The sequence below is a fragment of the Dunckerocampus dactyliophorus genome, chromosome 16 (assembly GCF_027744805.1).
Source record: "Dunckerocampus dactyliophorus isolate RoL2022-P2 chromosome 16, RoL_Ddac_1.1, whole genome shotgun sequence".
NCBI lineage: Eukaryota > Metazoa > Chordata > Actinopteri > Syngnathiformes > Syngnathidae > Dunckerocampus > Dunckerocampus dactyliophorus.
In genome coordinates, this window is record NC_072834.1 from 11,163,838 (window position 1) to 11,184,895 (window position 21,058).

Here is a 21,058-nt window from a genome sequence, read left to right on the forward strand (position 1 = left end):
TTCAGAGGATTAAATGTAAAGGAGGGCTTTATTAAGCCATGATCATGATATCAGCTGATCCTCAGACAATTTAACAGTAGATTTACTTGGGATAGCTAAATAGTCATAACAGGGGCCACAAGACTTCATGGGAGGGGCAGCCACTTTAGAAAAATAAAGGAAGAACATCTTCTTCAGACCTGTCAAGCTTGTTACATCTGAAAGGCAAAATTGATTGAGTTTTAGTTCCTACGTACGGAGGCGATTCTAGAGTCTGTTGGGGCCCGAAGCAACAATTCGCAGGGTGCCCCTCAGCGTAGCTCCACTGTTGTAGAAATTCAAAATTTGTCACCCCTTGGGGGCCCCCAACTGGGCTGGGGCCCCAAGCAGCACCCCTGCCTATGCGATAGGATACAGAAGGAGTGTCCAAACTTTTTCCACCGAGCGCCACATATAGAAAAATGAAAGGATGAAAGGGCCGCGTTGATATTTTGTTAACCAACACACGTGGGTATGCTAAAAAGTATATATATTTCAGGAAACTGCATCTCAGCTTTGTGACAGTATTAAGAATTAGCATTTTGCACATTTGGATGTTAATGAGGTTTTAAGTAGAGCCTCAATATGCAAAAGCAAGAAGGGGGAGTGAGACAAAAAAAATTCGGAGATTGGAATATAAAAAAAAAACAAAAAACAAATAGGTTGTTTATCAGCTGATCAAAAGTTTAAGACCATCGTTCAAAAAATAACAAAAAACTCTCCAAACCAGAACAGAAAATGTTCTCAGCAGGACTCAGTAATGAGTAGCTCCACCGTTCTTGTTAATCACTTCAAAAATTGCTTTGGGCATGCTTGATGCGAGTGTTTCCAGGAGGCTAGTGGGAACATTGCTCCAAGTGGTGAAGATGGCTTCACCAAGGGCATCAACTGTCTGGAACTGATGGCCATTTTTATAAACTTCCCTTGCCATCCATCCCCAAATGTTCTCTATGGGATTTAAATCAGGGGAACATGCAGGATGGTCCAAAAGAGTGATGTTGTTCTCCCTGAAGAAGTCCTTGGTCAAGCGAGCATTGTGAACTGCAGCGTTGTCCTGTTGAAAAACCCAGCTGCTACCACACAGACGAGGGCCCTCAGTCATGAGGGATGCCCGCTGCAACATCTGCACGTAAGCAGCCACCGTTTGACGACCCCGCACCACCTGAAGCGCCAGTATTCCACTTAATGAAAAAGCACCCCGGATCATGATGGACCCCCTCCACTGTACCGGGTGGAAAACATCTCAGGTGGGATCTCCTTGTCATGCCAGTAACGTTGGAAGCCATCTGGACCGTCAAGGTTGCATTTTTTCTCATCAGAGAATAAAAGTTTTTTCCACCCTTCAATGTCCCATGTTTGATGCTCCCTGGAAAAGTCTAAACGGGCAGTTTTGTGGTGTTGACAGAGATGAGGTCTTTGAATTAGTTTTTTGTTTTTTAAACCCTTTTCACGCAGATGCCGTCTGACGATTATTGCACTGCAGTCGGCACCAGTAAGGGCCTTAATTTGGGTCGAAGACCGCCCTGTGTCTTCATGGACAGCCAATCGGATCCTCCGGCTCAGCGCAGGTGTGATTTTTTTGGGTCTACTACTTGACTTTTTTGTTCCATAATCCTCAGGATCTTTCAAAAAAACTTAGAATGATTTTCTTACTGCTTCCAACCTCAGCAGCAATGGCACGCTGCGAGAGGCCTTGCTTATGCAGCTCGACAATCCGACCACGTTCACAAAGAGAAAGCTTCTTAGCTTTAGCCATCAGGAGGCCATGACAGTGTGAATGCCTGACAGAAAATGAACATTTTGAGCAGATTTTGGCTTTTATAGCCTGTGGTCTTAAACTTTTGATCAGCTGATAAACAACTTATTTGTTTTTTTTTTTTTTGTTTAAATTACAAGCTCCAATTTTTTCACTCCCCTTCTTGTTTTTGCATATTGTAGCTCTACTTAAAACCTCATTAAGATCCAAATGTGCAAAATGCAAATTCTAGCAATTTTTCAACTGGTCTTAAGAGTGTGTGTATGTGTGTGTATATATATATATATATATATGAAACGAGGGTCATATATATATATATATATATATATATATATATATATATATATATATATATATATATATATATATATATATATATATATATATATATATATATATATATATGACCCTCGTTTCACATCGGAGCAGCCTTTTAAAGAGCTGCCATCAAGGAATGAGAGACAGTGGCGATGATTAAGCAGCGGTCCCCAACACCCGGGCTGCGGCCTGGTACCGGGCACAGAAAGAAAAAATAATTTCCATTATTTCTTTTTTTTTCATGTTTTATTTTGAAAAGTGGCCGCATTCTCTCTGTTACATCCGTCTCACTTGACGCATGTCCATTGTGCGTGTGCTAACTTTATCTCATACCGCACAGATGGACTACTACTGTATTTTTACTATTTTTCTTTCACCTCATATTTGGTGTCAAATGCTGATACTCTGTGGGAATGCATAAAGGTAAGTTTTGATGACTTATTGAGTGCTAATGTGCACATTTGTCTCAAGTTAATTCATGCTAGCGTCTTTTATCACACACGTCAAACAGAGATGTAATAATCTTTCTGGAAAAACTTGGCTGGAACTGGTGGATGGTGGGTCGGCATTCATTTTGTGCTTTTAATTTTATGTTATTCATGTCTTAGTTTTACACAATACATAATAAATAAGATATATTAGATCGCTATAATGTACGACGACCCCTCCCCCCCAAAAAAAAGGTTGGGGACCACTGCTATAAAGGAATGAAAGACAGGCGAAGGGAGGAGTCGTCCTGACATATTGCAGTATCTCGCCCCCTTCAGTAAAAACCTGTAACCGCACACTGTTTTCATTGGCTGAGAGGATGCGCGTCTGACTAGCGCGATGACGTCATGACGCCCTTCCAGTCACAGTTTAGAGAAGCTGTTTTCAACGACGGTTCTCATTACACAACGGATGATGCTGACGCGTGTGAGATATGGCAAGTGGTAGAGTCGATGGAACATGTCATATTCCAGTGTCAGCAGTACAGGTTAGAGAGATTAAGATTAAAGGCGAAGATTGTGGAAGCAGGTAGGGAATGGAGTATAGGAGCTGTTTTAAGATGGGCAGAGAATCAGAGGCGGGTATGGGGGCTTTATTTATTTATTTATCCATGTTCAAAACTGGTTTAATTTGTAGACCGTAACACCGCAAAGAGGCATGATATTACATAATACAGTAGGTGGCGGCATACACCTCTAAGATATGCTTGTACGCCGCCAATAAACGAAGAAGGAGAAACGGGACGCTATATACATTCGTGAATTCATTTGAGCAACTTTCACTAGATGTTTTCTCAATTGTCCAAAATATTATTAATCAGTCTGAATGTGTCGTATTTATTATTTTTAGATGTAGAAATACAGCATCTACATTTTTGTAGATTGTAGATTTCACTGCGGCATATCAAGAGGTGTATGTAATGCTTTGGTTAACTGATTTAGTTTCATAAAAAAATAAAATGAGACGAAAATGTAAGACGCAGAGCAGTTCCACACAACTACAACCACATTAAAAAGAATGTACTGTACGCATGAGCAAACAGGCCATTTATATCTTAGTAAACGGTAGATCGAGAGAAGGTGATAAATAGTAAACTTTAGTGTGTTTATCAGCGTACAGTAGATTTAATTATTTCCTCTCTGAGAACATAGAGACTATTCGACTGTCAGAGTTACGACTGGCCGAAGAGTCCCTGAAGCTATCACACAACGGGCTATGCCCCTTGGTGCGCTTGCGCGTGAATTGAGCAGTTTTCTTCCTCGCAGTGAAGGCGAGGAGAGCACGCTGTCACCTGCTGTGAAGAGCGGCCCTGTCTACTACAAGTAGAAGGGGTTCCAGCAGCTTCATCGGCCACCCACGCTGGTACAGTACCTCAAGATGGACTTCCTGTTGAGCGGCGTGGCGGCGTGCGGAGCGTGTCTGTTGACCAACCCGCTGGAGGTGGTCAAGACGCGCATGCAACTGCAGGGAGAGCTCAAGAGTCGGGGCACCTACCAGGTTTACTACCGGAATGTCTTCCACGCTTTCTACACCATCGGTAAAGTGGACGGCCTGACCGGTTTACAGAAAGGTTTGGTGCCTGGATTGGTGTATCAGTTTTTTATGAATGGAGTCCGCCTCGGCTCGTACGCCATCATTGAGTCCTCTGGCTACATCCACACGGATGGAAGGGTCAGTGCGGTGAAGACCACCATAGCTGGAGCCGCGGCAGGAGTGGTGGGAGCTGTGATGGGCAGCCCCGTCTATTTGGTCCGTAGGATTGGTCACCTGACTCGATTATTATTCTTCTTTAATTGATAAGTGTGTGGTCTGAATGACAGGTAAAGACCCATCTGCAGAGTCAGTCCACCATTGCTGTTGGACATCAGTATAAACACCAGGTAACAATGAAACCTCTTAGGATTATCAATAAGTTTACTAATGTGTTTCTCTTTCTACACAGGGGATGACACATGCTCTGGCGGTCATCTACAAGAAGCACGGATTAATGGGACTGTGGAGGGGCGCCAGTGCCGCCATACCAAGGGTCAGCGTGGGCTCAGCTTCTCAACTATCAACCTTCTCTTCTGCCAAGGAGCTGGTGGTTGATCTTCAGGTTGGAATGTTGACTGTTTTCTGCCATTTGTCAATACCCTGTCCAGGCAGGAAACCTATTTCTTTGTCAACGCAAGATCTTAAGCTAGTTATGGCATCTTAAATGACAAGATGTGCTGACTATTTTTAGGACTGTTATAGGCTTGAGCCGTGATCATTTACAGTCAACAGTGGTTTGTTCACTGGGAGTGGTTATTGTGAAACTGAAAGAGCTACAAGCAAAACTGGAAAAGTAATCTGACACCTTTCAGTGGCACCCTCCTGGGTCAATCCATGGAGCTTGCATAACTGCAGTCCCAGAGTTTCCAGGGCGTAATTTTAACTGCTGCTTAAAAAAAAAATGCACCCAAAATACCTTCACTGGTGAGTGCTCTAATGTGTCTTATTTATTATGTATTGTGTAAAACTAAGACAGTAACAACATCAAACTAAAAGCACAAAATGAATACAGACCCACCATCCACCAGCACGAGCCTGGAGTTTGTTTTTCAGAGAGAACATTATTACGTCGTCTTTTGATCTGCGTGGTAAAAGGCAGTGTGCTAGAATGAATTAATTTGAGGTTGCGCACCAACAAATTTGCAAATTAGCACTCAATAACATCATCGAAACTTACCTTTAAGCATTCCCACAGAGTATCAGCATTTGAAACCAAATATGAGGTGAAAGAAAAATGGTAAAAATACAGTATAGTAGTCTATCTGTGCAGCGTAGGAGAAAGTTAGCACACGCACAATGATACATTCAACAACCGTTGAACAAAGTGGGACGGGTCGCTGCTTGCAACAAACAACATACATGCAAAAGCTATGGGATTTATAACTGTATATTATTTTTTAAATATAATAATAGCCCATATTTCCAAAATGTATATGCATTGACATAAAATTCAATGTAGTTATTTACAAATGTCTATTTTTTTTTTAAATCATTGCACCTGAAAGCTTCATGCTTTGGTCCCGCCCACGGCCTAGGAATTGGAGACCCCTGGATTAGACCACTTCCCATTTTTTCATTCCCCTCATAAAGATGGTAAAACTGCTCAGATCTGCATCTGACACTCCCTGCTTGTGATGTAATTAACCTCAGGGAATCATTACTTCTATATTTTTGATCAGTGGTTCTCAACTGGTTTGGCTGCGAGACCCACCATCACCCCTCAGTGACAAGCGGCGACCCGAATTGCGGAAAATTCCAACTTAAGGGCGCTACCTTTCGGATGTTTTGCAACCATTATTGCCAGGCCTCTCCCTGCTTCCACAAATATTGACAAATTCAACAATTATTTGAAGAAAAAGTGTGTGTAAAGGCTTTGAATACATGGTACATCTGAGGAGCTGAATCAGAGCAACTGGACTTGGACTTGAATGAGAGGTGAAAGAGCTTTAAGAAAATCAAGCTTGAACCAGTTTCTCTAATTCAACTCCTCAGATAAACAAAAAGTACAATTAAAAAAAGATTTCAATGTACAAATTTTAACTTTTTCTCTGATTAACTCCGTATCGAACTGGTCATGAAACGCCAAACGTCATAGCTGTCGATAGCTACATAGTCGTAGCTGCGGGTGCACGTTGTGAGCGAAATTCCCCCATTCAACCCTGATGGACGGCATGTTAAGCTCACACTCGGTGTCCTTCCCTCCCACTCAAGCTTGGCTAAGTCGCCCATAAACGTGGCTCACACCTCGTAGTGATGTAGCAAGCAAGTAGCACAGATGCAAGGTGCAATCACGGGCACCGGGTCATTACCCAATTTTTTATTTTTTTTTTGGTAAGATTGGCGACCCACTGGAAACAGCTCCAGTTGAGAACGACTGCTTTTGATCACAGGTCACTGCCATTAAACACACCATTAGATCACATGCCAAATAGTTCCTACAAATATTGCTGCCACAAGTTTACACTTTCTGGCCAAACAGGAACAGAAGGTATAAACAGTATGTATAAAGTGTGTGTGCGTGCATGTGCATGTGTGTCTCTCCTGCATTTAGTGGTATTTCTGCTTCCTAAGGTGTTTCCAAAGGACAGCTGGTTGGTGGCACTGAGCGCCGGCATGATCAGCAGCGTGGCGGTGGTGCTGGCGATGACACCTTTCGATGTGGTGAGCACACGGCTCTACAACCAGCCGGTGGATCACCAGGGCAAGGTGAGATGAACCGACCCGTGCCTTTCTGTCTATTCTGTGAAGTACAGTGGAACCTCCAAAGTTGAACATCATCTATTTTGGGATGCTGGTTTATTTGATGCTAACTATTTTCCCCATATGAAATAATCTAACAACCTGTTCCAAAGCCAAACTATCACCATCACAAAACCTTTTTGTTTGTTCCATTTCCAATCAATGGTTATCATCAAACGTATCACACTTTTGGCACCGCTACCTATCTGTGGCGAAATCACAAAGAAAAAAAACATAAAAATACAAAACAAGTGGGATTAATGTGGAAGTAATCCTTCAGATGCTCAAGTTTTGTTTGACTTTTGAGATAATTCTGCCAGAAAATATTCCTTCAACTCCCAATTGTACCATTTTTGGAAGGTTTGACTTTGGAGTTTCTACTGTATGATGAAGTATTGGGCAATATGCTGATGTCTCACATGATGGACCACGTGAAATGCATGTGTTCATGAGTGGAGCTGCTCATAGCATGTTTGCTACCTTCAGTGGTTTGTACTGTATGTACACACACTGGTGTTGCCAGTGACTACAGGCTTAAAGGGGACATTATTAACTGTGGTTAATTAGAAGCCAGGTTCTCCATGTATGCTGGCAACTTGCCGCCAGAACTCACAAGTACAAGCGAGTATTTACTTAATTGTACACAGTCTAGCTGCTGTCTTTTCAATGGACAACAAAGGGAAATTTAAGGGTGGAAAGTGTTTACTGCAAAAGTATTGGGACACAACAGCACAACAATTTTCTTGGAATTGAGATTTTTGTCCATTCATGCACACGTATGAGGTCAGAGGTCACTGTTGTTGGGCCTGAAAGAGGGCCTGTTGTTTGATAGAGTTATCCCACGCCAAACTCTTCCAAGAATGCCTCACTTAAGACTGTCAGACTGCGACTGGCAACTTCCATGGTTTTCTTGATGATAACCAAAATGCCCTCAGTTCTGACATGAACAGCGACAGCATTGTACTGCCAAAACAGTTAACTCTGATGAGCTATTTTTGTTGTCATTGTTCTATTTGTCCAAACAAAGGTACCTTTAGTTGTATCAGGCATTAAAATGAACAGGAAACTGAAGAAACAAGGGTGGTCTGCACTCATGCCATTGGCCAATCACCTTAATTTAGACAAAAACATTACTTTTTCAAGAGACAATATATCACTCGGGAAACCTACAGAGGGTAAGACAACTTCTTTAAAGAGTAAGAGTACACTGGTGGAACCCTAGCAGCGCTTCCAGGGAGCACATAGGTGGTCTCCAAGTGAGAGCGCAGTCGGCGAACCTGGTGTCTTCCACCGCTGACGGTGGCTGGTCATCTTTTCCGATGAATTCACGTATTTTCCGGGTTATTTGCTTAGCCCTTATGACTGTCACACACACATGGGTGAGTGTTGTCCTCCGTTTTGGCTGCGTTAGCTGCCGTTTGACTGATGATCACACGGTGAGCCTTCAAAACTCACAAGTGTTTGTTCTTAAATACCATTTTAAATTAAAGCTGTATAACGTGCCCCTCGGGATAGTTGGCGGTTCCACACAGCAGACATGTTTGTTTTTGTTTTGGCACGCCTGCACAGTGTGAAGGAAAGTGGGAGGAGGACGCTACCCAAGACACCACTGTATGCATGCGGTGATCGCTGCAGGCTGCGGTAGTACGAGCCACGGGTGATCGGCTATTGTGATCGGCGTTGAAAGGCATTTATAGGCACATGCGTGATTTTTCACAGAAATCAGCCGATACTGATCGATTGGCGCATCCCTAGTATTAATAGTACAGTAATGCTCCGTTTAACGTGGTTAATTGATACCAGACCCGGCCGTGATAAGTGAATTTCCGCTAAGCAGGATTCCTTCTTTGTTAATGGAATTTTTTCGCTGTTATGGGGTAGAAAACCTGTCTACGACCTTCTGAATATGGTTTTTAACATATTTTTCGAGCCCTCTTGACAGGAAACAGCACCATATAGTCATGTTTACTTTTGTATGACCTAATATAGCAGAACCAGAGAAAAGCATTTAAGACATAAATACACCGGAAATGACGGTAACTCTTAAAATGGAAAAACTCACATTGACTCAAATGTAAAGCAATGGCCAATTAGTATTTCTACTAATGATAAGAAATAAGTGTCACCATTTTGTACTTAGTTTTGCATATAGTCGTCTATAGTGTAGTTGTTTTATATCGCCTTATTGCATTATGTAAATGTAGCCTATACAGTATATTTCTTGCAAACTGTGGTTATTTAAATTGATGTCGATTGTTGGGCCGCCTCTGCTTAGCCTCTTATAAGTCGCTAACTGGATGCTGATAAACGGAATTCAGATGGTTTTGTTAATTACTCAAACTTAAGCAGACGTTTCACTGGGGTTCGAAGTTCCACAAGCTGGGCTGAGTGAAGATGTTATTCATTAATTCTTTAGAAGACGTTTCTGAGACCTATTTGGACATTACTCATGATGTCCTGTCAACCGACAACGGCTAAAAGATCAGAATTTTCCACTGGATGACACCATCTGATGGAAATATTTGGACAGAGGCAGATGGAATCATGGAACGGCAGTATGGGACAGAGCCTTAAGTGGGATGCGGGAACAGAAGACGGCCTTCCCCAATCTGTTTTTCTTTAAAACAATGTAAAGCATGCATCTTGCCTTTTGTCCATATGTGTCCACATTTAACATGATTGAAACATGGTAAATACAGCACATCCAGACTAAATGTGTCCTTCTTATCTTTTAGGGGCAGCTTTATAAAGGATTTACCGACTGCTTTTCTAAGACGCTGAAAAAGGAAGGGCTAATGGGCCTCTATAAAGGTTTGGGAGCCTCTTATTTCCGGATAGGGCCTCACACCATTCTCTCTTTGTTCTTTTGGGATGAACTACGCAAATTGTACCAGCAGTTCAGATAACACCAGGCACCAGGAAGTCTGAGATGGTCATTCATGAAGCTGTGAGCGCACAGGTTAAATTGAGTGTATCATATGAAGTTAAACAAAAACCAGGGAAGGCTTTTCTTCCTCATTTACCAAGGAGTGTATTGAAGAAAGAAAACACATTAGTGGACTTCAAAAGGAAAGGGGAGTGAAAATGTCCAACACCGCACTTGGTGACACAGAATGTCCCAATGTAGGACGGAAACCTGCGTGGAAACTAGTCGTTTAATAGATATTGAAAGTATAACTAGCGTATTTACGCTTGAGTAGTAACCTCAAATGTAACACCTCTCTGCATGAAATGTGGCTTATGGCTGTTAAAATGCAATAGATGGCCGCATAAGTGGCGTGCTACCTCTAACCATTGTTCATTCCATGCAAACTTATCAAGTCCTATTGAAGTAAGAGGAAAAAATAGAGCTGATTTTGTATCATAGCCATCCCGATGGTATCTGGTGATCGCTTCTCGGGGACCACACCCTCTCGTGCCTGCAATAATTGTATAATACGGACTAAAGTGGCAAACTGACCAACTTTGCCAAAGTAAAAAAAAAAAAAACACTCCATAGATTTTGTTTATGTTAACCAGCTGCAAGTGGTGATTGAGCTACACTGATTGATTAGTGCACTAACATATATATATATATATATATAAAATTGCCTTATATATATTTACACCATATGAATATGGTATTCATCATATGTAAATGATGGATACCCATATGGGAGAGGAATGTCCGTTATTTATTTGTGTTTCGGAACGCATAAACTCCCCTCTTGTGTAGCAGTTCCAATTGATTGAATTATTTAATGGATGGATGGAAAAATTAGGGTCTGTTGATTTTCAATCGACCATAATTTGGTGGTTGTAGTTCTCCACTTACTGTACCATGACATGCGCATCTGCTCTCATGAAGCAATGAAATGATCATGTTTTTGGAGATTTGATGAACATTTTTAGTTCCCTATTTTCACAACAGAAGAAAACATTTTCCTAGTTTTGTATGTGTATTTTCAATTTCATTTTGCTATATGTATTTATGGCAGTAGCGAACATGGAAAGGACATTTTTGATGTGCTTGCACCTTGCCGTTTGTTGACTCTGTATTATATATGTATTTCACATGAATATTTATACACAACCTTCTATGCATTATGGATACATTTCAATTCAAAGATCAGGAATTTCCTGATGAATTTAAAGGATTTGTGACAGCTAATCTGTGTAAAATATTGTGCCATTTGGATCAATTTTGAATCTTTTCGACATTGTTATTGAGCTTTTCTAAATAACTACCAAACCTTGCAACGGATTTGGTGACTTACATTAAAGCATTTGCTTGTAAGGCTATTCAGAAAAGGTTTTCTTGTTTTTTATTTAAACCATTTCTGTCGTTGTTACTTTACATTGTAACACGAGCCATTGAAGAAAGACTGTAAGTAACTCCATATTAATGCTTGAATGTTTGTTCCATGCGGCTAGTGTAGCAGCTAGTGTAGCCGTGTTAACCATGTTACTATGTAGTCATGTAACATGTCCACTGAATGTAATGCAGACTACTCCACCAGATGACGGGAATTATTGTTTGTGTACAAAAAACACAAATAAATCATTTTATGACAAAATACACTTACATCGTGCATTTGCTTGATTATTTGTCCTACTAATGAGTGCAATCATAAGACTGTTGTGCTTTCTCTCACTCACAAGAAAGGTCAAATGACAGTTTCAGGCATCATCCCACAAGAGCACCTGATAGTGTGACTCATGGGTGAATTTCTACACGGGTTTCTGACATTGCAGAAGTGAAAATAAGTTTGAATGCATTCAGAAATGAATAAGGAACCCCATCGTGGTCACAGTAATGGGCATTGTATTCAGCACCATTTTCTTCATCAATTTTCTCCCATTAACTTGATTAAGTTGTACAATTTGCGTTTGTGGAGGAGCACCTTAAACGCACAACGACGTCCTCATGTAACACTTGTGACAGTGCGACAATACTTAGAGAACCGTTCCGCTTTCAGATATTCTCATGATCGGAATGTTTGCTCTTTTAAGGGAGTCCCTAAAAAGTGCCAACTCTTTCAGCTCCCAAATGGCTCCTCAGAATTTTTTTTATTGATTGCGAAAATACATACCGGGCCGTGGGTCATTTGGTACCGGGCCACAGAGAAAGAAAACATTTCCATTATTTCATTTTTTTGTGTGTGTTTTATTTTGAAAAGTGGCCGGATTCTCTCTGTTACATCCGTCTCACTTGATGCATGTCCATTGTGCGTGTGCTAACTTTATCTCATGCCGCACAGATAGACTACTACTGTATTTTTACCATTTTTCTTTCACCTCATATTTGGTCTCAAATGCTGATACTATGTGGGAATGCATAAAGGTAAGTTTTGATGACTTATTGAGTGCTAATGTGCACATTTGTCTCAAGTTAATTCATGCTAGCACACTGCCTTTTACCACACACGTCAAACAGAGATGTAATCATCTCACTTGGCTGGAACTGGTGGATGGTGGGTCGGCATTCATTTTGTGCTTTTAATTCAAAAAAAAAAGACAAACAACGGCAAGAATGGAAAACCAGCCGTAAATTTAAGTCAAAACATTGAGAACTTACAAGAATAACGTAATAATCATCCATCCTTTTTCCACTAGGGTCGCGGGGGTATGCTGGACTTTGGGCAAGAGGTGGAATTACTAATATTAAGAGGAAAAATAATGTTTTAGTGGCATAAAGTTGAAATATTAAAGACATTTTTTAAAAGTCATAATATTGTGAAAAACAAAACAATGACTGAAGTTGTAATTTTGGGAAAAATTCAGTTGCAGAAAAAGTTATGTTAAAGCCATCAAATATTGGAATAAAGTCATAATTACGAGAAGAACATTCACAAGAAGAAAGTTTAAATAGTCGGACAATTTTTTTTTTTTTACATGGGGAAAAAAACGCTGTAATTTTACGAGAGTCATATTTTAACAGTTTTTTTTAAAGCAATTTTACAAGAATAAAGAACAATAATTTTAGTAACATAGAGTTCAAATATTGAATAACTTTTTTTTAAGTCGTAAAATAAGAAACAAAACATTTATGTAATTTTTGGAAACTTAGGTTGGGGAAAAAAGTTAGATTACAGTAATAAAGTCATATTACGAGACTATGATGTACCATTTGCACATACTGTACTATAAAATAAATGCTAAATGAATGCTCAGGATAACTGTACAGTAAATCATACACACGAATCCATAATGCAATGATCCACATGTAAACAAGTACTGCTTAAACCAGCGGTCCCCAACCTTTTTTGACTCACGGATCGGCTTGTGTTCCCACAAATGTCCCGCGGCTGGAGGGGGGGGGGGGGGGTCGTCGTACATTATAGCGATCTAATTTATCTTATTTATTATGTATTGTGTAAAACTAAGACATGAATAAGATCAAATTAAAAGCACAAAATGAATGCCGACCCACCATCCACCAGTTCGAGTTCCAGTCAAGTTTTTCCAGAGAGATGATTACATCTCTGTTTGACGTGTGTGGTAAAAGGCAGTGTGCTAGCATGAATGAACTTGAGACAAAAGTGCACATTAGCACTCAATAAGTCATCAAAACTTACCTTTATGCATTCCCACATAGTATCAGCATTTGAGACCAAATATGAGGTGAAAGAAAAATGGTAAAAATACAGTAGTAGTCTTTCTGTGCGGCATGAGAGAAAGTTAGCACACGCACAATGGACATGCGTCAAGTGAGACGGATGTAACAGAGAATCCAGCCACTTTTCAAAATAAAACCTGAAAAAAAAAGAAATAATGGAAATTATTTTTTCTTTCTGTGCGGCCCGGTACCAAATGACCCACGGCCCGGGGTTTGGGGACTACTTGATAAAGCGACCAAGACAAAAACAAACCCTAGAAGTTTACTTTTAGTTTACTGTATTTGCTAGTTTAGTAAAGTTCAAGTTTACCATAACGTTTACTCGACAAACTACTATATACGTACTACAACTATGACGATTATTTGAGAAGAAAGTTTAAATATTTGGAAAAAAACAACAGCATATTGGGGGGAAAAAAAGAGCTGACCGATGTTCATACTAAGTGGCCCTTGTGCCCTTTCATTTTCATTATGTGGCCCTCGGAAGAAAAAGTTTGGACACCCCGATCTAAGGTATGTAAACAAGTATTGCTAAAATGACCAAGACAAAAAATAAATCCTAGAAAAGGTTTACTTTTAGGCTGGTGACACATTTGACAATGAAAAAAAAAAAAAAAAAAGTTTAGTACTAAAATATGAGAGACTACATACATACCTAACATAAGTGAACCTCCACTGAAATGTGTTCTTATTTGGAATAGCACTAGACGTCATTCTGTATTTGTTGCTCTCCAGCTTTCTCTGTCCTCCACATTTACGCCGTCTTCTTTTCAGCCGTGCTGCTTACACAGCAGAGGACCTGAGCCAGCAAGATGCAGCTCAAGCAGGCTGACAAGACGTAGCTAGCAGTGGCAAGAGAGTTTCCCGTATCCTGCAAGAAGAAGGTTAAATTCACCTTGTTAGTGGTAGCCATAGCTGATGCGCGTACATAATATGTGCATACCTGCAGGGAGACAAAGATGAGGCCCAGTGATGCTGCACATGACAGGAACACAGACGGAGACGACAGCTGACCTGTGTGGCCGTTGCGATAGTTAGTTCTTGCCTGGAAAACCTGGAAACATCAAATCCTAGAAGTCATTATTTCTCATACATTTTACATTCACTCCAAATGTCCCCTCATTGTCATTACCTTGCTCGTAATTAGTGCTGCCAAACTTGACGAGTGCATCACTGCGATGACTTGTGCAGGGGCACATGATCCCAATAGGATGATCAAAGCAGCGTAAGCCAACACAAACAGAATTCCTGTCACATGAACAAAACAAAAAAAATAGGATGAGATGATTTAATGCAGGGCTGCCCCTCCCTGCATGCAGACGGCTCCACCATCCAGGTGGGGGGCCCATGTTGCACAAGGGGGCACATCGCTGCTGTCAAGGATAGAGCTCTAAGTCAGCTGCAGGCAATGATTGACACAATAAGAGAATGAATCACCTGTCAATCCCTGGTGGCGTAATGGTACAGTACAGGTGCTGGTGCAGACGGCGGGGGTTCGATCCCAGTCAAACTATATTAGGTATTTTTTACTAGAATAACTTATTGAACAATTTGTTTCCCATGTGTTTGCATTACTCCAACACATACATCCAACTAAATTCCTGTTCTACTCAAATAGTATAGTGATTTTTTTTTTTTTTTTTTCATGGGGCAGAGAATTCCTGGTGGCGCCCCTGTTTGTGATACAGTCATTCTGTAACAAAGAAAATTCTGCTTTGGGCCCCAATTTGGCCAGGTGCCCTCATTTCATGACATTTTGTAAATCATTTAGCAATGAGTGAGTACTGCCACAAGGTGGCGCTCCTTTGTTTGCTAACTTATGGACATCTCTTTACTGCTTCTGCATACACTAAGCACCATTATTATTTTGTTTTTTTTTGTGAATGTTCTGTCATGGAACAAAAACATTAAAAACCAAACTGATGGAAGAAGATTACTAAAATGAACAATGAATAAACAATGACCGATGTTGTATGTCCGACGCCTTCTTTGGTGTTAAATCCCGGCCTTATCTTCCAGTATATACACGTACAATGTTCTTGTATTTATGCTAACCTCTTACAGTGTCTCCACGATAATGCAGGATTAGGAAGACAATCACTGATGTCTGGATCGTTAAGAAAAGCCTCTCACCCCAGGCACTGCAGACATGTTGAAGAAAAGCGCACACAATGCAAAGGTAATCCAGAAAAATAAGTCAGAGCAGCAGCCTTTAAACATGAGCAGGCTTGTGACAAGGTTTAATTGTACTTATTTACATATTTACACACAGGACTGTGTAATAGCTTGGAGCTATTACCAGCAAAAGCAAACACGTCTGCAGCCCACAGAGGCATGAAAAGCTTGAAAGAGCAGCAGTACAATAACACAATAAAAACATTTCACTGATATTGTGTTGTGATGACTAAAAAAAAACAAAATTGGCCAAATAGTTATAAAAATAGTTATATAAGACCAGTGATCAGCGATCGCTGCTTATCTAGCCCTGGCATGAAACCCCATGCAGTGGAATGTTGGTTAGCGTCCACCCCGGTTAGCATGTTTTTGTTGAAAATTTACGCCACAAGTCTGCCTCGGCTTGAGAGCATTCTCCAGTTAGCGTACGATAATGGCACACATCTTGTCGTGTTGTTAATACACTGCTCTCCTGCAGAGCCCAATGCCAATCAATGACAGCTGTATCAGCAGTCCTGCTTTTACAAATATAATACTCTGTTTTGTACACTCACGGGACCTATTCATTTAACAATATGTTTATTATTGTGGTTGCAGCTTGTAGTAGCGCACAACTGCACTGTATCACAATTAATATTAGTGTAAATGTACATACAAAAGGGGGAAGTTGTGGGCCACGGCGAACAGGACAGGTCCAGACGAGGCGTACAGTTGCAGCAGGACGCAGGCCAGACTCAAGCCGTCTGCATTCCGTCTCCATAGAATCTTTAACAGCTGCAGGAGTTGTGCTGCGGGGGAAATACAGGCAGACACTAAACAAACATGCAACCCTTTTGTTAGTACTGAACAACAACACTGGCTGTTTTAACAGATTAATACATAATTAGTGCTAAAGAATCACTTATTAACAGTAATTGCGTTTTGTATCTGTAATTTACCAACCTCTCCACTAGGTAGTGCAACTACACTTGTGTTTTTAATGTGGGAATGTACGAATATGCCTGAGAGACGATACTTGAGATTACTTGCACTAAAAACATGATGCCTATTTTGGACTATCCAAATTATTAATGCATACTACCAATACCAAATTATGATTGCATGCAAATTTTGTGTAATAGTAAGAACACGTGGGAGCGTGTGTGCAGTGTTGTTGATATTGTCACACTCCCTGCGTTGTTTGCATTGGTCAGCATCATGCAATGCATAAAGACGTTTATCAGTAACTCACTGTGTTGTCAACAGACTCAATCACTGAGCTAATCATTGTATTGAGCGCCAAAAGGCATGAAGCTCCCCAGAGTAAAGATCCGGTCTTACCAAAAAACACGTCCAAAAGGATCCACAATCCGATGATTTTGTTAAAGACAAACATCAAGCAGGGTACTGCAAACAGAGGAACACAAACAATATAAATGTGCAACTTGCTATTGCATAGACTGTACTTGAACGCACCATTCTCGCCCTCCTAGACACGTGTGTGACTTTTGAAGCAACCACGACGTCAAACATAACTCGATAATAAGAAGCCTCACCGTGAAATCTGAAGTTGATGAAAAACTCCACGTAACATTTCTCTGGCATTAAATGGGCGACCAGAAAGTCTTTCACAGGTGACGAGGTCATGCTGACGAGTCTTCCACAACTGTAGGGGGAGTGGTCCAAAGGTTCCCTCAAAATGTACATGGCGGGGGGGGCTTTCTTTGTACATCTCTCAATGAATTGGACAAATGATACTTTAAACGCAGAAGGGCTAATTAATGTGTGAACTATTTGACAAAAACGTAAAAGTGTGTTGTCACCTTGTAAAAGTCGCGTGTTCTAACCCCCATATGACACCAAAAAAGTTTAAAACCCCCCACCCCCTCAAAATTAAAGTATTCACCCATCTATTTTCTATACCGCTTCTCCCCATTAGGGTCGCGGGGGTATGCTGGAGCCTATCTCAGCTGACTTCGGGCGAGAGGCGGGGTACACCCTGGAATGGTCGCCAGTCAATCGCAGGGCACATATAGACAAACCATTCACACTCATCAAACATTTGTTGTCATACCGGTGTCATAGATAAATAAACAAATATTAAATAGGGTGAAATGAAGTGGTGATTTTGAAAAGCCCAGCGAGTTTTTTTTGAATCGCCGCCATCTTGACTGTGACGTCACGACCCCAAGGAACAAGATTCAAACAAATGCAGATTTATTATTGATGATAGGTTCAAGGACTCTGTTTTAATGTGGGAAAATGTTGTTTTTTGATTGTACAAGAGCTCTAAAAAGGAAGAAAAGGCTTTTAAAATTATAAATCTATTGATAATTTTGGCCAAATTTTTCATTCATAAATGCAAATTTTATTTTTTTTGCAGATGTTGAACACGATATTCAGCTTATAGTCCAATCTGACAACATTTTAGGTTACTTTTACCTTCATTGAAGACTGTTCAAAGCCACAGTCCCGTCAAGAAATCACATCTAGTTTGAATTGTTTTTTGCAAAACGACCTGGAAGACTTGCTATGATAAATGGAACCATGAGTTCTGCTGTCTACTAAAAATTCCTGAAGGAGAATGTCTGGCTGGTCTGTTAGTGACCTCAAGTTGAAACGAACCCGGGTTCTGCAGCAGGACGATGATCCAAAACACACCAGCAAGTCTACCTCTGAATGGCTGAAGAAAAACAGGATGAACACTTTGAGTGGCTAAGTCAAAGTCCTGACCTGAATCCTATTGAGTTGCTGTGACATGACCTTAAAAAGGTGGTCCATGCTGGAAAACCCTCCAATGTGGCTGAATTACAACAATTCTGCAAAGATGAGTGGGCCAAAATTCCTCCACAGCGCTGTAAGAGACTCATTGCAAGTTATCGCGCTTGATTGCAGATTGCAGTTGTTGCTGCAAAGGGTGACCCAACCAGTTATTTGGTTTAGGGGGCAAACACTTTTTTCACAGTACTGTACCTGTCTTTGTTTTTGGGGAACTTGAAAAATGACAAATCTGGTCTTTTGGACCGTCTAGTAGAGCAATTAATGGCTGAGCAGTGTGCCGAGGACATGCCCGCGTAAGGCACACTAAGGAAGTGGATGCCGACTTGGTAGTCCTATTCAATTGTAGTGGTCTTGGTTTTTAGTAAACTGACATTTTTTGCCATTAGGGAGGGATGTGTGAGGAGATGTAAATGACTTCTCAAGGGTACAAAAATAAGTACCTTTTGAGCTATTTTTACATATAGTAAATGTATATGGCATCGCCAACCAATAATGTAGGCTACATCCCACATTTAACATGTCCTACATGTTTGTAACCATTTGTTACCAGGCGGAATTCATAACTGGCCTATAACAGAAGTGTCAGATTTTAGGCACACCCACGACTCTGTTTGAATGGCAGGAAATGGGAGTCAGGCAGACATAATAAGGAAATGGCTCACCACAACAACATCCTGTAGACCATTTTTCATTACTGTGTATTAAATATTAACTGCATGTACTTATCGTTGCACTCAAAATGATTCCACCCCCGTCGCAAATTACATTTATATTCCAAATGTCCAAACTTTCAATAGATGTCTAATTAAAAATGTGTATTGAGCTGTTTAAATGTTTTTGATTGTTTTTGTGAGTAGAGTAATTTTGTGTGCAAATGTACATGCTAAAAACACGGTCTACCCATCAATGCCCATGGTGGAATGACAGACTAACAAAATGCCTTTGTCCATTACTTAAAGTTCCACAACATCCTACAAGTATGTCATCTAATTACTTCTCACAATGGACCAAACATACCACTGCTTTTCCATTGTCACAGCTATATAAGCATTCTATGCCATTAAACTAGGCTAAGCTTTTACACCATCTGTAACTGAATAATGCATATCGGGCCTCGTGCTGTCTTGTTATTATTGTTCATGTAGCGATTGCGAAGACGGGAGGATGCATTTAGTTTTTAAATGTCAAAAAATGATGTTGGTTGGTTAAGCTGCTAAATACAACGGACATCATTGCATAACATGTAGACAGACAGATAAGAATCCATAGTTGGAGTTCTGAGTCTACAATGCAATGTAATAGCGGGCCATAAGATGTCACCTGAGGCAAACGAGGCAAGCGAGCCGGCCCGCATGCTAGGCTAAAAGCTAGAGCGACTAGGCCACCGCTACCAAGCTTGCTGCTAGCCAACGTCCGCTCTCTTGAAAACAAGATGGACGAACTACGAGCAAGGATTACAGCTCAACGTGAGATCAGGGAATGCTGTGTCCTCACCTTCACAGAAACCTGGCTGACGGAGGATATACCGGACTCGGCGATCCAGTTGGAATCATTTGCTGCTTACCGGGGAGATCGGACTTTAGCGTCTGGTAAACACAGAGGTGGCGGCGTCTGTGTTTACGTAAACAAACGGTGGTGCACAGACGTACAGACGATGGAAAAGCACTGCTCGCAGGACATTGAGCTGCTGATGGTGAAATGCAGACCTTTTTATTTACCTCGTGAGTTTAGCGCTGTGTATTTAACTGCTGTTTACATCCCACCACGAGCTAACACTGCTAATGCACTAGGCCTCCTGCATGACATCATCGATAAACACGAGACCAAACACCCAGACGCTGTATTCATTATATCTGGCGATTTCAACCACTGTAACCTCAGGACTGTCCTCCCCAAATATTACCAGTATGTGAGCTTTCCCACAAGGGAAAATAACATCCTGGACCAAGTCTACTGCAACATGAAAGGTGCTTTGAAGGCTGTTCCAAGACCCCACTTTGGAAAGGCTGACCACATCTCTATATTCCTTTATCCAACGTACAGACAACTTCTCAAAAAAGCTCCCCCTGTAAGTACAGCAGTTAAAGTATGGAATGAAGAAACTGATCAAGTACTTCAGGACTGCTTTGGCTGCACAAACTGGGATGTGTTTAAAACTGCAGCGGGGAGGGAAGATTGTACTGTTGATTTGGATGAATATGCTTCTGCTGTTACTGGCTACATTAGCACATGTATAGAGACTGTTACCACCACCAAGTATTACAGAAAATACCCTAACCAAAAACAGTGGATGAACTGTGATGTAAGGGCTAAGCTACGTGCTCGTTCGACCGCATTTGTCATGGGCACCGCTGATGACTACAAAAAGGCCAGATATGACCTGAGGAGGTCCATACGAGAGGCCAAAAGACAGTACAGACAGAAGCTGGAGGGCTACTATTCCACCTCAGACCCTCGGCGCATGTGGGCGGGGCTCCAGCACATCACAGACTATCGACAGCAGAGTAGCGTAGCCACGTCCAGCCAAACCACACTTCCAGATGAGCTGAACGAGTTCTATGCCCGCTTTGACACCCAAACTTCTGATGAGCAGAGAGGGTGGCTGAACCTGGGGAGCACACAGGACGCACCTCTCATGGTGACATCAGCTGATGTGCGCAGGGTTCTAAACA

The 21,058-nt window shown here is 41.2% G+C and overlaps 2 protein-coding genes across 7 annotated transcripts; one reads left to right on the top strand and one right to left on the bottom strand.

Moving 5' to 3' along the window:
* The first annotated feature begins 2,412 nt into the window (after positions 1 to 2,412).
* slc25a35 (solute carrier family 25 member 35) lies at positions 2,413 to 11,847 on the top strand. 3 transcript variants are annotated; one of them, XM_054756050.1, is made up of 6 exons: positions 2,413 to 2,515; positions 3,847 to 4,330; positions 4,402 to 4,461; positions 4,524 to 4,676; positions 6,686 to 6,820; positions 9,589 to 11,847. In XM_054756050.1, the coding sequence occupies exons 2-6, from the start codon at positions 3,959 to 3,961 to the stop codon at positions 9,757 to 9,759; spliced, it is 891 nt and encodes a 296-aa protein (XP_054612025.1). In that variant the 5' UTR covers positions 2,413 to 2,515; positions 3,847 to 3,958; the 3' UTR covers positions 9,760 to 11,847. The 3 variants fall into 3 exon arrangements, with proteins under 3 accessions (XP_054612025.1, XP_054612024.1, XP_054612026.1); XM_054756051.1 differs by lacking the exon at positions 2,413 to 2,515 and adding an exon at positions 2,997 to 3,109; XM_054756049.1 differs by lacking the exon at positions 2,413 to 2,515 and having other exon boundaries at positions 2,966 to 4,330.
* Positions 11,848 to 13,245: 1,398 nt separating this feature from the next.
* LOC129169394 (mannose-P-dolichol utilization defect 1 protein-like) lies at positions 13,246 to 20,017 on the bottom strand. 4 transcript variants are annotated; one of them, XM_054755783.1, is made up of 8 exons: positions 19,881 to 20,017; positions 17,162 to 17,271; positions 16,947 to 17,012; positions 16,282 to 16,414; positions 15,507 to 15,592; positions 14,584 to 14,699; positions 14,395 to 14,505; positions 13,246 to 14,322 (listed from the first exon to the last, which is right to left on the bottom strand). In XM_054755783.1, exons 2-8 carry the CDS (start codon positions 17,250 to 17,252, stop codon positions 14,206 to 14,208), a joined length of 720 nt encoding a protein of 239 aa, XP_054611758.1. In that variant the 5' UTR covers positions 17,253 to 17,271; positions 19,881 to 20,017; the 3' UTR covers positions 13,246 to 14,205. The 4 variants fall into 4 exon arrangements, with proteins under 4 accessions (XP_054611758.1, XP_054611760.1, XP_054611757.1 ...); XM_054755785.1 differs by lacking the exon at positions 17,162 to 17,271 and having other exon boundaries at positions 19,881 to 20,002; XM_054755782.1 differs by lacking the exon at positions 19,881 to 20,017 and having other exon boundaries at positions 17,162 to 18,004.
* Between the last annotated feature and the right edge of the window lie 1,041 nt (positions 20,018 to 21,058).

What these genes read in the sequence shown, in the direction of transcription:
- slc25a35 (XM_054756050.1), top strand. Translation starts at nt 3,959, where the DNA reads ATGGACTTCCTGTTGAGCGGCGTGGCGGCGTGCGGAGCGTGTCTGTTG. An exon ending in TGGGCAGCCCCGTCTATTTG is followed by an intron (nt 4,331 to 4,401) that starts GTCCGTAGGATT and finishes TCTGAATGACAG; the next exon opens with GTAAAGACCCATCTGCAGAG. An exon ending in GACATCAGTATAAACACCAG is followed by an intron (nt 4,462 to 4,523) that starts GTAACAATGAAA and finishes CTTTCTACACAG; the next exon opens with GGGATGACACATGCTCTGGC.
- LOC129169394 (XM_054755782.1), bottom strand. Translation starts at nt 17,312, where the DNA reads ATGTACATTTTGAGGGAACCTTTGGACCACTCCCCCTACAGTTGTGGA. An exon ending in CAGCACTAATTACGAGCAAG is followed by an intron (nt 14,506 to 14,583) that starts GTAATGACAATG and finishes TGATGTTTCCAG; the next exon opens with GTTTTCCAGGCAAGAACTAA. An exon ending in TCATCTTTGTCTCCCTGCAG is followed by an intron (nt 14,323 to 14,394) that starts GTATGCACATAT and finishes TTCTTCTTGCAG; the next exon opens with GATACGGGAAACTCTCTTGC.